Genomic DNA, 16367 nt, shown 5'->3' with positions numbered 1-16367 from the left:
TCTCTCTGTGTCAGGTTTTGCAACCTCTGCAGTGTTCACAGCCTCCTGTTGCATTGTTCAGCTGTCTTGCTGTATTAATGGCTTTGAACTCTTGCTTGTAAGGGGAGTGATTAAGGTGTTGCTGCTTAGACATCAGACTTTGCTTCCTGCTTAATCTGTGATGAATATAACAGAGCTTATATAATGATTGAAACCATAAGTACCTTCCATGTGCAAGGGTTTCTAGGTGCTCTTCCTTTTTGCCCAATTGATTTTGGGTCTAAGTTGCTCAGCAGCCTCTGAGAGGGTATGAGAGACCCTTTGCTTGTGATCTGGAGTTAAGTGTGTGGGTAGTTGGGTATTAAAAAGTCCTTTATAATCGAATACAAAGTAGTATGTGCAGTTATGCAAAAGAATTGCCAGGTTGGAGACTTTAGGGAGAGACAATGAAACCTCCCACCTTCCTCATACACATTTTCACATGGTAGAATGGTTTATGTTGGAAGGGACCTTACAGATAATCTAGTTCCACCCCCTGCCATGGTCAGGGACACTTTCAATATGATATATTAGAAAATCTACCCTAGGAGACCTAAAGATTTGAGCCTGAGTTGAGTGGGAAGGAGACTTTCAATTCCACAACATTTCAGCTGTGTTTTTCCTATCGCCTATATGGGATGGAAAAAAAAAATCTTCAAAATATTCTGCAAACTGAAAAACCTGAAAAAAAATAAAGTTGAGGCAATATAAAGGGTGAGGTGGGATAGTGATAGATTGCTCTAGGTTCAGATTTTGTTTGTGTATTTTTTTCCAAATTTTGAAAAAACGGTACACTAGAGATGGTGTCTTTAAAAATGAAGCTAGTTTTGGCTATACTGAATGGCAAAAGCAGTGTTTCAGCAGTTTTCTAACATTTTTTTCCTGAAATGTACTGAAAATTGACCACGCTCTTGCATAAAAAAGCCATAGTTTTTCTTTTTTTTTTTTGCAAGCTATAGCAGTGGCTGATCCTGCTGTGCTGTACCAGAAGGGATGAACATAAATTTATATGCTCCCCAAGATCTGATCTGCCTGACTGCCTCTGGAGGTGTTTCCAACTCTCACCTGCTTTTCTCAAACTTTCAAAGTTGACAAACCTTTTCTATGTGTTGGATGAGAAAGGTGATTCCCCATCTCTGCTCATGTGTTTTATGAGTCATTTGCTGAGCTTCTTCCTGGAAATGGCAATGATTCAACAGAGTTTGTAGAGCACTTCAGAATGAGTATCTCTTACTCTCTATATTACAATAAAATCACTAGGCAATGAAACACACTAAATACTCACCTAAATAAATGTAGTTCAGTTAAAAATAGTCACCTACCAGCTCCTTTTATGAAAGTGGAGAACTATAAAATGCAGACAGGCTGTATGGAGGGCTCTGCCAATGTTAGCACTTTTTTTTTTAAGTGTTTGGAGAAATTTGATTTATTTAAAAAATCCTGGTGTGAATTTACCCATCAACATTCCTGAAATATTTTTTTTAAAATCGTATCTGAAGGATGCAGAAGTCCTTTGTATGAAATGAGGTTTGTTTTACATTCAACAGCTTCAGGTTAGGCACAAAAAGCGACTTGTTGGGGGACTGGCACACGGCCAGAGGCAGCACAGCTTTGCTGAGCACTCAGGGCAGCACCCACCACTCCTGGTTCTTATCTGGGACTTGCCAAAACACAAGACAGGACGCAGCTTGGGAGAGCCAACTCATGATGGGCCAAGCACTGTGGTGGCCATGCTCCTGGGGCTAACAGGGCATGGAATCCACTTGCCCAGGAGTTCTGCCTGCAGGGTCCTTCCTGAATTACAACAGCTCAGATAATTAAATCACATGGCCTGACTGCTTCATTTTGTGTAAATAAATAAATAAATAAAAATTAAAGTGGCTTAGTTTAAAGTGCACAGAGCACGTGAACATGAGCAGCTCTGTGAAGCAGCAGCATCTTCTGCAGGGATGCCTCTGCACCAGAGAGAAGCTGTTGTCTGGTGGCTACTGCCCCACACAGACAATGATAATGGGAAAATGCTCCTTTTCTCCTTCCTGGTGCCTCTTAATTCACTAGCTGTTATATTCTTTGAGGTAGGTGCTGTGCTTTGCTTTACTCGTAGTGATGATCCCTGAGATGATGATCACACACACAAGCCTGGCTGCAGCCTGGATGGGGCTGTTGCTGGTTGTGTCCATGTAATGGAATCTGCACTTCACTGATGGGAGAGAAAAATGAAAGAAAGGAAACATCTTACTGGTCAATGTCACAAAAAGAAAAAAAAAAGATCAAAATGTTCACAGAACTGAGCTATTGCTGATAGTTTTGTTTCAGATCAGAGGAATTATATTTATTTTTCAAGTTTCCCTAATAAAAAACCCTCCCACACCCCTGGTTTTCAAAAGGCAACATCAATTCATACTGAAAAATGGGAACATCTTTTCAAAACACCGAAACAAAATAATTGATGTTTGCCCCTGCTTTTCACTCTTTCCTGCACAACAAAAAACAATTTGGCAAAGCTTGTATCCAGTTGTGAGATGTTTGGGTGCACCAGAAGCTGTGTGTGGTTTTCTTCTGCAAAATCGAGTGCTGGGAAGTGACAAGTGTTCAGTGGAGCAGAAAAGTGAGGTTTTTTTCCCAGATCTTTGATGGATGATGAACAGTACAGCAGCTAATGGAGAACTGATGCTACCATGCTCAGATGCTGAGTCTACGGAAAAATTGTGTTGCTGCAAAGATATTGGTTCAATCCCCTTGAATGGCTGCAGCTAATTTAATAAGGGCATGACTGCATGAGAAGAGAAATTAGCTGAACAATTTTTAAGGCGGTATTACCTTGAAATTGCCATTCTCTTTAGAGGTTATACTGGTACAGTTGTACTGCTGTAAGGTCAAAGATTGTATAGTCAAAAAAGTGCAGGAATCCTCTTGGACCAGGCTTACACCAGCCAGTTCTTTCTCAGCAGCTTCTTTCATTGAACTCTTCTGTGGCTGGGATGAGGATGGAGATGAAGAGGCGAATCCTGCAGTGTTCCCAGCCTTGTCTCAGTACTTTGGGACTTCATTCCCTATTTGTCGCTCAGGTGGGAAATCACTGCCTTTGTGTCTTCTCGAGATATTCAGACTCTTGTGTTTCCTGAGCCCTCTCTCCTTGCTCTATTTCCCCAAATTCACACTGGACACAGGTGCACTTCCACTCTAGGTACATTTTTTGAGATAAAGTGATGTCTCCTCAATTAGGAAACCTAAATCAAAATAAACTCTGTTGTCCTAGCTTGTGACATTTAGTAAATCTGCTGCAAGGTGCCAATTTTGGAGTATTACAGCAGAGATGTTCACACTTCAGCTTCAGATTTAGATGTTCTAGAATAGAAATAAGGCCTGACATAAATAATTTAATTAAGAAAATAACAACTACTAAAAGGCCATGTGAATCTGGTACGTGGAATACTTATGCATATTGTAAATCCCATAAGGGTACCTGTCATAGGCTTCTCATGCCTGTGAATACTGTACAATCTTTTTCATATTGCACCTCTCCATTCTGGGTTTTCCAGCACAGATTGTTCCTTGCTGTCCCAAATGCCCAGCTGGGACATCAAGAGGTAAAATGTTTGTGCTGGGAAGAGTCAGAACCAGCCTTAGAAACAGGGTGGATTTGCCCAGTTGCTGAATTTCACTGCCATGTTTGTCTCATTCATTTGAGCTGCCTACAGGAACATCAATTCCTTTTGCAGGGAATAAACATGATATTAAAATGGAGCAGAGAAAGCAATAGCACAGACTAACATCCCCACTGAAGCACCACCTCTCCTTGGGGCAGCAGGAGTTGTCAAAAATCACGTTTGCAGTGCTGACACTTCAGTAGGGGGTTAACTGTGCCAGGGATCAGATGGATAATTCCCTTCAAAATTATTGTTTTACCTCACTCCATCCAATTACTCAAGTTGTTTTGCTATCCCACAGATCTCTCCCTTAATGTCAACAAAATGATTATAGCCTGCAACAGCGTCAAGATGTTTCACCCACAGGAGCTCTGCTGAAATATTTTATGGTACGATGTGTTGAAAACAGCGTTTGATGTGTAAATGTCAGGAACAATCAACTTCCCTGTCGCAGAACAAAGAAGCACAAATACAGGCACCAAAAATGTCACACACACAACCAAAGGGCTGCTTTATCGCAAGGCACGTAAATCACTGTGTAAATGGACAACATCAGTGTAGGTGATGGGGTGGAAAATCCACCATGCCACATTTCTGATTTGGGAATCGCGACTGGCAGCACTGTCCTTCCTTTGGCATCGGTGACTGATGGTGGGGAGATGGACAGGGACAATCAAGGATGGCAACACCAAACACAGATCAAACCTCTCTGCTTGGGAGAAAAATCAACTTTACAGAGGAAGGAAGTGCACCCTGGGAGCCACATGGGCTGTCTAGAAGTGGGTCACGATGCCTCCTTGGCTGTGTGGCTCCAGGGGCCTCACTTGGATACTGCCTTCTTGGCAGAACCTACAGGATAAGGTTTTGTAACCATGATGAGCATCTGCAGCCTGAAGCCTCTCACATCATGGGCACCAGGCAATGAATCCCCATGTCCCCATACTGGTGTTACCACCAAAACTCCAGACAGCCCCGTGCCTGTGCAGAAAGCAGTGGGGCACTGCTGGGATCTGCCATCTCCATCTCCCCGTCCACCCTGGCCCTGGGGGTGCTGAAGAATGGGTGGGTTGAATAAAGTTTGCTGTCAGTCCATTAAAGACCTTGTGATTCCAGTCCCTTTGATGCTGAGGTTCCCAGATCCACCGACGGCGGTTTCTGCAATTCCAACATATCGATCAAAACTTCATTTTTGCAAATGAACATTTATGAATTCCCTGGTGCATCAGCACTCCTCATTTCTTGGTAATTCAAGCTATAGATAACAGTTTGATGAAACAAGCCACATCTGAAAGCAGAAAATATTGAAATCTAGAAGATTTAATTTAATATTTTTATTACATATTTTTGGAACCTTCATCATACCCCTGCCCCCAAGGAATTTAATTACCTAAGGAAAATTGTACTACTGATTACAAGATTGCAGGTTCATTTTCACTGCTGAGAACTCATATTTTTTTTTTACAGCTCATGTTACACTTGCATGACTTGTTTTGTAACATCTTGAAATTTTTAATGCCATGTCGCAGAAAGGTACTTATATAGAGGGAGATGAAATAGGCAAAATACTTGTTTTGCAGTCTTTTTGAAGGGAAAAATGTTAGTTTCTTAGTTTGAGTAGGCCTGCATATGGTTTCTTTGAGCTACTGAATAATGAGTTCACAGTGTGCTCCCAGGATCTGCCTTGCATTTGTCCTTCAGGCTGGGTGCAACGCGAGAAACTGAGAGAAGTGTCTTTAAAACATAAGAAGGAATGCTTTCTATAGGGGAATAAAAATAAATGATGCAGAAATCGTGCATGAAATTATACTGGCAAGTATACTGCGGTAAATATTTGACAGATAGGACAACATTTTAGTCAGAATCTCAGTTTTTCCAATAAATCATTGCACCTGGGCCTTGTGAATCATAATTCATGTCAGCCAGCACTGCATACTGAGTTAAGGTCAGGAGAGACTTCCAGATGTGTTATGATGATTATCTAACAATTCAGTTAATAGAGCCACAGAATTGGATAAGATTTTTGTCAATTCTCATGTCATAGCAACAGAGACCTTTGACTGAAACAACATCATGAATATTGGATAAGATCCTGCAGTGCTGCTCCTCCATGTTATGATATTATCCAAGGATGAAGGTTATAAATACATGACTTGTACTGTTCATTTTCCAGTGGGTAAAAACAAAGGAAAAAACCCCCATAAACAAGTTCCAATACACAACTAGATATAATATAGCTTTTTCTTTATATATATATATCTGTATATATATCAAGTAAAAAAATCTAAAATAGTTGGAAGTAAAAAATGAAAAAATAGCTGATTGTGTTATTTTTTTTCTTTACAATGATATGGTAGCAAATACAAGACAAATGAGTAATAAACCTTTACATAAGGAGTTCTGGTCCCACCTCCATCAATAGGGCTCAGAATAGAATACAAAATGGAACAAGGTGTTGTTTTTTTTTGGCTACAGCTTCTGCAATTGACAAAGATTATGTTGATAAGACAGAAGGAAATTATACACTAAACAAAACACAACAAAACTCCAAAGTGTTTTCCAAAAGACCTTAAACACCATAGGGCACAATTTACTTCTGAACTGTGGGAGCAAACACAAAGCATCACCAAGTCCTGCTGAGGCTGAAAATACTGTACACTTATCTTGGCCTCAGTGTACATCCTTTCTGTGCCATCTTACCACAACCCCCCCCCCTTTATCAGTGCTTTTCCCCCCCCTGCAGCCATTAATAAAAAAGCCAAAGCCATAAATCCTTTGAATGGACCAAGCTAGATGTGAGACCTCAATGATGCACAAGTGGTTGGCTGCCCTTCATCCAGTGGTGAATTTTCCCCAGAATTCTTTACATTGAAAACGTCAATTGACTAAGCTTGGCAAATGGTCACACTGAGCCCTATTTTGGCTGTAGAAAAGAAAGAAGTACTAGTCCCAGCATAAAACAAGATCATATAGACAGTCAACACAAAACAGTAACTTCTTCAGTTGTCTGCATAATAATAACATCATGTTTGCATATAGAACAGCTTTTGCATTATTGCTCTACTTATAAGAATATCGTAAGGAACTTAGAACAGACTTGCACATTACAAACTTAAGGTTCTTTGGTGAAGAATGAGAAAACAGTATTTTCGCTGTAGTTAAATTTCAGAGAAGTTTTCATTCCTATCTGTTGATCCTTTGGATTCTCTCGCAGAGGAGAGAAAGGTACTGAGTCAGCTTTACCATCGCCACGATGGCAACCCCGCCGATCATCATGCAGGTGGGCCAGAACAGGGAGTGGAACAGCACATTGGAGCTGTACAGTTTGGTTAATATCACGTTCTTCTGAACGCCCTCGGGGTCGTAGAAGCAGGAGAAGCGCTGGTACTTCCTGAAGTTTTCCATCACGACGTTCACCAGAGACATGGATTCCTCATAATTCTTCCCGCACTTGGGGATGTAGGAACACTGGGAAGGAATCAGAGGGAGAAAAATACATTTCTAAATCAGTCACAATGTCTGTTTTCAGGTGGCAAGCAGGAAAATCTCAAGATGATTATGCTTTTCATGACAAGAGTGGAATACTATTACGCTAATAATAAATTTATCACAGCAAAACTCAATATTTTGCACATCTACAGAATTTCCCATTGGAGAACCTCCAAGTGCTGTTCAAACATTAATGCTTTAATTTGCACAGTGCCTTGTGAGATAGGTGAATATATTATTATTACTAATTTACACATGCAAAAATAGAACTGATGAAGTACCTCTTCATCTTAAGTGGCACACATATGCTCGCAGTTAGATGGGTAATTGACTCTGTAAATACAAATCTGGTAGTTTAGATCTCACTTGGCTCAGATCAAAGTGATCATAGTGGGCACAGGAGTTCACTCGCACAGGAGAGGGATGATGAGAGACCTTTATACAAATTTTCCCATGGGACAAATGCCTCTATTAGAGACAAATAGATAGCCCAGGAGAAAATGTAGTTTTCCTACTGACAGCCTAGAGGATATTCATTCAGCGTTTAGCTGAAGATCAGCCTGGGTACCAGGATGGTTTTTTGCGTTGTTTTTCCTCTTGACCCCAGCATAAGTCCAACAGTTCCTTCTCTCTGAAGATGCTCCTTGATTTTCAGTCTCAGTCACAAAGGAAAAAAAGATTTGGGGGTGGCTCTACTTAGCACAGAGAATAGTTCCAGAGAACACTGAAGGCAAGTTAATTAAAAAAACTACCTTGTGGAGTCCATGCATTGAAGATACTCCATGAGACATGTATGACAGTAGCCCTGGGCTGTGCTGACCATTCCCTGCAAAGAGCTAGTGTGGGCTGGTGAGGTGGTGGGCACACACAAGGGTTGAGGCCACATCTGGACCATTTTTTAACTAGAGCAGAAACCCTTGAACTTGCTGTTGCTGCTGTTGGTCTGGAAGAAGACTGATGGGAGCAGCCCAGGGCCCCTCACTCCTCCTCTCATTCATGCACTCACACCCCTCCAAACCTGATGGTTTTCTACACCCACACAGGATTTTGATTAACTGCTTCAGGAAGGGCGGAAATCTGCTGCTACTTGACTTTTTATTTAACATGCATGGGGGGGGGGAGGGCCAGGAGGTCACTGCTCCCTCGTAGTTATGGGGTGACAGTGTGTCCCACCATGCTCCTGCCTGCATTGCCAAACCTGCTTGTCCTGGTAGGCACCTAAAGTAGCTCCAGATAATTTAATGAGAAAGATAGTTTTCTAAAGGAAAAAATATGTTTTGATTACAATAATGTGACCCATGGCTTTTGATTATTATTGTCATAATGTGCATACTTTATAAAATGTCCCTTTGTTCTTTTTCATGACTCTGCTGTGACTTTTTTTGTAACATACTGCGACAAATCTCTAGTCCTAATTATGATCAAAGGATTAACCTCATAACAGGATTTGATTGATTCATTGGCAAGTTATTAGCACAGAATATGATTTGAAGCACAGCAGAAAGGTTGTCTGGCGTTAGCAGACTGGAGCATTAATGGCAGAGCATGGTTGCACTGCCATTATGAATATTTCATAGAGTTCTAGAAATTAGCGATGGAAAATATCAGAGCAGCAATATCTCATCCATCTTCCTGCTGGTGCATGTCTGCTCCATCCAGGATATCCTCTTGTGCTCTGACCAGTTTTGCCTCAAATGTCCAAAGTCACAATCCCTCTTCCAGTACCCGTGACTCTTCAACATATCATAATCTACTAAGTAGGGGAAATTTCTCAGTGAAGCATACCTCATTTTCTTTTAATAGATTATGTGCTATCACTGTCATAACAGCAGTATTTAATCTTCAAGTGGGGTTTTGTTGAGTTTTTTTTCTTGTTACTTTGTTGCTATACATTTTTGTTTCTGGAAGTCCCACAGAGTATCCTGAGGGAGGTGATTAAATGAGGACTTAGCCACTTTTGCCAAAACACAATTTTGAGAGCACCAAGGCTCTGCCATGATGGTGTCTGCTGTGTTTCATGCTGATTAATAAACAAGAAGGAAGACACAATAATGGGATGTGTTGATGTTTTCTTTGTTTTGATCTTCAGTAGTTTTCTCCAATACCTGGGAGGGAATTTTATATCCACAATTTTTATGCTGCACCTGTGAATGTAGACTACTGAATCTATGCTGGTTTATTAACTGCATTGTCAAACACTTGGAAATCTGCAAGTAAAGAATGTCTGGTGCTCTACCTCAAGTGAGGGTTCTGTGATACAAAGTGACAAAAGTGGTTCTTGTGTTAGCCTGCAATCCGAGCACAAGAAGGACCTACCAGAGAAACAGAACTTACTAAGTTTCCAACTCTACTTCCTTAATATAAAGGATTGGATAGGTATCCTGTCTGAACTACCTCTGGACACATCCGGTCCAATGCCCTGCTCAGTGCAGATTTGCTCAGGGACTTGTCCAGTCAGATTATGAATATCTCCAAGGACAAAGATCACACAACTTCTCCAGGCAAGCTTGAGGCAGTTTTCTTTAAATCAGTGATGTTACACTGAAAAAGCTGTTGCCAGAAAAGCTCCCAGTTGAGGCTGGGCAGTGAAATACATGACTCTTGTCATACATCTGTGGTTGGGACTGGTGTCCTTGCTGAGCCTGGAAACTTAGACAGGATGTGCTGTGGCAATCTTTGTGAGAAAGTGGTCAGGATGTCAATTTACATCTATTTTGGAAAGTGCAACAGGTTTGGACCAAGGGTTGGAGCAGCTTCCTTTCTGCATTGGCCTGATATTGATTACTCCAGACAGAATTCTCCAGTCCCAGCCTAGACATGGGTCTACTGGAATCCACAGCCGAGCACCCCTGCTCCCCCTCCCTGCACCAGGCAAACTCCCTCCTGGGTTATAAATACCTGAACCTTCAGTGAGAAACCCTGAGAACCACCATCATTTCTGAGTCTCAGGCAGTTACAGCTGATTCTGGTGATTAAATCCTGCTTGTTATCTCCCTTATGGAGCATAGATATAAATCAGCAGCAGCTCCGATGACACGAAAAGAATCAAAATGATATAATATGAGATCAAAACGAGGCCTCTCTAATTGCTTTAACTACCACAGCCCTTCCTCATGGGGACAGCCTGGCTCTGTGGTGCGGGCACGAGGAGAACTGGCCGGTTTACCTCTCGCAGAGGCTGTTACAGCCTCTGGCAGCTGAGGAAGGAAAGTGTGGCCATGGAAGCATTTAAACCATTTCATCTGTAGTATTGACAAGGGGCTGGGCTTGTCCTAAAGGCTAAAGTACGCACAGCAAGAGCAATGAAAAGCCATGAAAAATCTCATGTGCTTTTCTTGGAAAGACTCAAGCAGCTTGACAGGAATCCACAGACTTCCCACTGATTCCCACCAGAGACCGGCAGGAGCATGCTGTAGATCTCAATATAAATTGCACCTACTCCTTACTGCACCTTCTGAGCTGACAGCCAGGTTAGACAGCAAGTCTCCTGGATAAATCGTTATTTAAAATCAAAGTGATTTTGCTCCATCCACGTTGGCTGGCGGGGAGAGAAGAGAGGCAGGCTCCAGCTGCTGCTGTGTGTGTGTGTGTGGTGGTGCTCAGTGAGGCAGAGAGGTTGGTGAGGAGGTGCTGACCTCTTGAAGGTCACTGTTGTTGGCCTCAGAGGGTAAGAACTGTGCTCTGCAACATCTCCAGCGATGTCAGAGCTCAGTGAGCCAGGGACGGCTTTTGTATTTTGTTTATTTAGCAAGGAGAAAGATGGGCAACACAGATCTGAGCAGGCGGATGGAAAGACACAGCTAGCACCCAATTGGAGCATCACCATCCAGAGCTGCTCAGGACTGCTCATCCTGCTGCATGGGGATGCTCTCTGGCCAGGGAAGAGGGAGCTCTTGTCCAGGATGCTGAGATGGGTTGCACTGATCTGAACTTGGAAACTCTGCTGATCTGAGCCAGGCACAAGAAGCCAGGTATTTTATTTTTGCAAACTTCCATTCAAAACTGCATTTGGATTCAGGTCACATAGCCAGCAGCATGTCAGGAAAACCTAGGAATCCTCCTGAGAGCACAGATTAACCTGTAAAACAACCTTGGTCTGGAGAAGTATTAACTGTGCCTACATTAAATTAAGAGAAGGTGGCATATGGGAGAATTTCTAAGTCCATTTCAGCAAGCAAAAATCATCAATAGCAGAATGTGGAGATTTATGCCAAATCTCTTGATTTATTTGAATCAGCCAAGCACAGAGATTTATCTGATCTGTCCTAATCAACCTGCAGAGTGAGTGCCATGATTTTGCTTGTGCCCAGCAGAAAGTGGGGTGTGTCCTACCTGAGGCTGCACGGGCAGTGAGTGCCTCTTCCTACACTGATGCCAGAGAAGAGGGGAAGGAAGGGGCGCTCATCTCCATTTCACACTTCACATCCAGAGGACTCCATCTTTCAGCCACAGAAGTTAATTATCCAGCAGAATAAGCAGCCTAGTGCAACCATGCTGTGCTTTGACTAATTTTAATATCACTTCATCTTAATATGCAGAAGTAATTTGGTCTACTGACTGACTGCCATAAATAGAAACACGATAGGTTACGTTGTGAGCAGGCTGAACTGGGGCTCTGCTGTTCCAGGCTGCACTTTGCCCATAGTTTGGGGTCCAGTGACCTTGGATAACTGAGCAGTTAATGCAAATATGGCACCTGTAAGTCTAATGATTTCACTGGGCCCCAGCTCACGGCAACTTGCAGTCCCGGGGCCCCAGGCGCTGTAGATATGAAGGAAGGTGGGGAGTGGGACATTTCTTAGTCCAGTTCTGCCTTGTTTTGTGGAAGGAGCAAACAGCCATCTGTGAAGGCGGCCTCTCTCCTGGGTGTGATGCACTGCCCTGTGTCAGCCACACAGCTGTGGCTGTGGCTGGCAGGGAGGTGCCTTCTGTGCATCTGCTGCCTCATTACAGCCTCCAGACAGGAGCTGTCTCCATCCCACCTGGATGGAGTTAAGCTGGAGCTTGTACTTGCTGAAGCAGAGAGGTGAATTCTTCTGCAGATTTATTCAAAATAATTTTTTTGGTTCAACATCTGGAACAGGGGAAGTTGTGCTATAAAATTAGCTGATTCCTTAGCTTGTTCACACCCCAAAGCCAGGGCTTTTATTTTTGTGCTGCTGCTTTTATCTCATCAGTCCCCACTGAGCAAACTTTTAGGATCTTTGCACCATCAGCAGTGGCACAGCTGACCTCAGTGGAGATGCTCAGGGTGCCAAGTTTGTCACCAGAGATGGAGGTGGGGACACATGTGCTGTTGGACACAGGGCTCTCATCTCTCCCTGCCGCCTTGGCTGGCCCTGCAGTAATGATGCCATTTCCATTCTCACCACTGTGGATGCTCCATGCACACTGCTGGGGGTGTTCACTACCCGGCAGAGCCATACCTGGGTGGGAAGTCCACAGCTCAGAAAGAATATCAATCTGACAAGTGCTTGGTGCTCCCCTGTGCCTGTAAAGCACTTGCAAAGGAGGAAGGAGGCTCCAGCCTTCGAGGACTGCACCCCGTGTGACATGAGCTGTGCTCCCCACGTGGGATGGAGGTGGAAAACTGCCCCTCCAGACGTGTGAGCTCAGTCTGTACACCAGTTTCTGCCTTCTCTGCTCTGTATTTCCCAGTGAAGCAGAAGCTGGAAGCTTTATATTGCTTTAAACTGAGGAATGTGTATAACAAGGAGAGCAGCCCAACAGAAACCCATTTAGGAAGAAATTTTATTCTGTGCTCCTACCTCGGAATTAATTTTCATTGTTTCCTCGGTGTGGTAGAGCAGGAGCTTCTGGCCAGAAGAGGTGAGATTAACGTACACCTGGAGGCAGGGGTACTGTGAGATTTTCCAGCAGTCTGGGCCGCAGTTAAATGAGCAGTTGAAGGTTTCTGTGATGGATGCATTGAGAAGTGAGCACTGAGTCTCTTCTGTCCAGACACTAAGTAGGAAAAAAAGAGATATTAGAGCATGGCAAGAGCGGGCAATAAGCACTAAACACGTCTCAGGCTTCTCATCAGGGATATACTGGGGGCATCTTGTAGGAGAGAGTACACGTGGCAGGGCTCTGAGCAAAGCCTGGACTTTCTTGCTTCACACGTCACAGACAGCGTTTTATTCTGTAGTACCCAGAGTTTAGGCTTTGGGCACAAAATTACCCTATTCGCCTATGTCTATGTATAAATGAAAAGGGTACTGCAACTTTGATTCTGGAGAAGGTGTATTTGAAAGCATGTCAGCAGAGACATAGAAGAAAACTGAGCAGCTTGCCCTGGGGAGAGCATAGTGCACACAGTGCTCCATGACAAGACACCCCGGGCCAAGACTTGAAGGTTAACCACCAAGTTCAGGTCAATTTAAAGTGAAGGTCAGGAGGACAATTTTGAATTACCAGGGTATGTATACTCATAGGCATGAAGACACAGTAACTCACAAGTGGTACCCCATGCAGCTTGACCTATGGAAAAGCTTTTTCTAGTGGCAGCTTGCTGTTTTCTGTAAGTTAAGCCAATGGTTGTAATCATTCTGGGGGATTTCATCTTATCTCCGATTCACCAGAGGCTAAAACTGCAACGATGGAGCCTGGTTATGCACCAGCAATGTTCACTTGGGTATCTGGCATGTATTTAAAAAATCTACTGCTGCATTTTGCCTGGGGAAAGGGCACATTGAGGGCTCTGCAGAAAGCCCTTTATGGGCTGGGGGAAGGTTTCATACAGGGTTTCCCTTTAACCCTAGTCCCTCAGCTCACCCAGAGTGTGGCTCTCCTGCCCCACCACAAAAGGGCTGAGGGTCTGCTTGCCCCTCACCAAACCTACAAAAGGCTTTACACAGTTAGAGGTATCAAAGATTTCTGACTAATTCTATTGCTATCTTTCTTTGGCAGTAATTCTGCTTGTGTATTCCATTTTACATTTATATTAAATTATGCTATGATTTCTGGGGGGAATCAAGTGGAAGGATTTTTTTTCCCCTCCTGGGCAGTATTTGTTGGAGGGATATTGCTGTAAAGGAGAATAACCCCTGAGGAGATCTGGCTGTGTGAAGAGAAGTGACAGCAAAGACTCCTGGGTTGTCTTCTCCTCACTTTCACCTTTCTGGCTGCTGTTTTATTCATGCAAGGGGTAATAAAGTAACACCTACCTACCACACACTTGTGAAGATGGAATATTTGATAATCTGTAGGTGCTTTGATATCTTCTGGCAATTTTTTCACATAGCTTGTAATATAAATCATCTCTTTCCACATGAGTGATTTTGACCTTAGCAGCCTCTGCAATTGACCCTGATATTGCTGAAAGGTCTGGGAGAGCAATTTGGAATAGCAAATGCTCTTGGATACTTAACAGGTCTTGATCTCAGTTTTCAAAATCTGAATTTTGTCCGGACTTGAAAACGGACAAATAACTTTATCACATAAATAAAATGCTGCAAATTAGTACAGCTCATCCCCGTCGCTACTTATTTCTTATCATTGCTGGGTCAAGAAGGAATATTCTCTTGCAGGTGCACCAAAATAATTGAGGATGTTCATACGAATTAACTGTGGGCACTTACTGTATAGAAGCCTGCGGTGGATAAGCCCAAATGTGCCAGATATTTGCCACTGCCCCAGGGTAGTTTGGGGCATGACTGACTAATATTTCGATCCCCAGTTACACATTTTTCATTTTCCTAACTTCACCAATCAGGGCAGTAAAAACATCACTGACAGCCTTATTACAGTCTGGGCTGGGTGTTAAATAGGACTGGTGCTTGAAAACTGATTTCAAATGCTGCTAATGAATCACAGGCCAAACCCTCTGCTCAGTGGCAGAGGAGAAAGCCAGAGAAAGCCTCAGAAAAATTAAGTGCAGGACAGTAATGATGAAAGATGATCTTTCACTTTCAGCAAATTACTATATTTCATGAGAATTTCACTTGTTAAGATGAAAGTAATAACCTACATGTAAAACTACAGGCTACAAAGAGCTTGATTTCCTTCCCAAATTAATTCTACATCCTTCATTTGAAAGTGTGTTGTTTCTTGAGGCTGTGAAATATTTTTGCCTTTTTGTCCTGAGTCTGAGCTTTGCAGCAACAGCCCCTGAGAAGCTTATAGGGTTCAGCAGACTGCCGACCAGCTGATATGGATATTATACTGGTGTTAAGCTGTGCCAAGTCTAAAGCCTGTGGATCAAGATTTTGTCAAACAGGGATCTAATGCTTCCCTCACTTTCTGCTGGTATTACTCAAATTGCTTTCACCATGGCTGTGCCTAATTTATACTGGGGTAAGGTAAGGAAGAGCAGCCAGGCCTATGTTGACCAAAGGAAAAATTATAAAACTTTAATAAAACGAGTCAAAAGAGTAAGCCAGATGAAGTCAGCTGGAGCAGGGAGTGGGAGATCAGGGACCATCACGAAATTACCTTTGCATGTAGGAGCGCAGCAGCGTGATCCCCAGGAGGAAGTACATCATGATAGAGCACACCATCATGGCCAGCCCGAGGAGTATGGCCCGGTCTTCTCCAGCTTTTAGGGCTGTGACTGTTTTCCTTTTGTCCAGTAGATCGTGATCCCTGATTTTTTGGTAAATATTTCTGAGGTTGAAAATAATACATTCTTATGTGAAGTTCATATTTAATCAATGAAGCCTCTACAGGGTGGGCAGTTCCACCTCCATACCCATCTTGTGGGAGAGAAAGGCTTAAGGGTCCTCAGATGTCCTTTTTCAGTGGATTCACTCTGACCTGGTGGAAACTTATTCATCTCCAAAATAAATTACAGCCATTTCTGAAAAGGCAAAAACCTCTTACAGCAAATACAAAGATTAGACACTTGTGCCAGCTCAGTAAATCCTCCTTTGGTACAGCTTCTTTGGCTCAGTTGAATTATACCATAAATGCATTTGACCTGTCAATGCCATCTTAGGCCACTAGAATGTGTTCAGGTGTGTGAGGTGTCTTTTCTTCAGCGGAATATGTAGAAAAAGCCTGAAGGGAAGTCATCACTAACATCATCTGAAAGGACCACGTTCTCTTTTGATTCCCTACAGGCTACTGATTTGGGCAGTTTTCCGCCCTAAGTGTGACTCAAAGCTCATGAAACACTATGGGGATTTTGGAATTGATTTCTGTGGGTTTTTTTGATTGTGAGCTTATTTACTGTATTCATAATAGTATTTCTGGAAGCCCAGTTACTCATTACAG

General features: G+C 42.9%; 1 protein-coding gene across 9 annotated transcripts in view; it reads right to left on the bottom strand.

Moving 5' to 3' along the window:
* Window positions 1-4984: 4984 nt before the first annotated feature.
* LOC135419486 (calcium-activated potassium channel subunit beta-2) overlaps window positions 4985-16367 on the bottom strand; it is a 145344-nt gene continuing 133961 nt past the window's right edge. For 7 of the 9 annotated variants that reach the window (XM_064665888.1, XM_064665883.1, XM_064665886.1 and 4 more), the window contains 3 exons: window positions 15588-15758; window positions 12923-13118; window positions 4985-7133 (listed from right to left, as the gene is read on the bottom strand). In XM_064665888.1, coding sequence (XP_064521958.1) covers window positions 6849-7133; window positions 12923-13118; window positions 15588-15758 — 652 coding nt within the window. In that variant the 3' untranslated portion in view covers window positions 4985-6848. The remainder of the gene's footprint in view (window positions 7134-12922; window positions 13119-15587; window positions 15759-16367) is intronic. The other 2 variants (XM_064665884.1, XM_064665881.1) reach the window with 1 other exon arrangement.

The sequence above is a fragment of the Pseudopipra pipra genome, chromosome 10, assembly GCF_036250125.1.
Source record: "Pseudopipra pipra isolate bDixPip1 chromosome 10, bDixPip1.hap1, whole genome shotgun sequence".
Lineage (NCBI taxonomy): Eukaryota > Metazoa > Chordata > Aves > Passeriformes > Pipridae > Pseudopipra > Pseudopipra pipra.
This window is presented reverse-complemented; position numbering and strand designations above follow the sequence as displayed.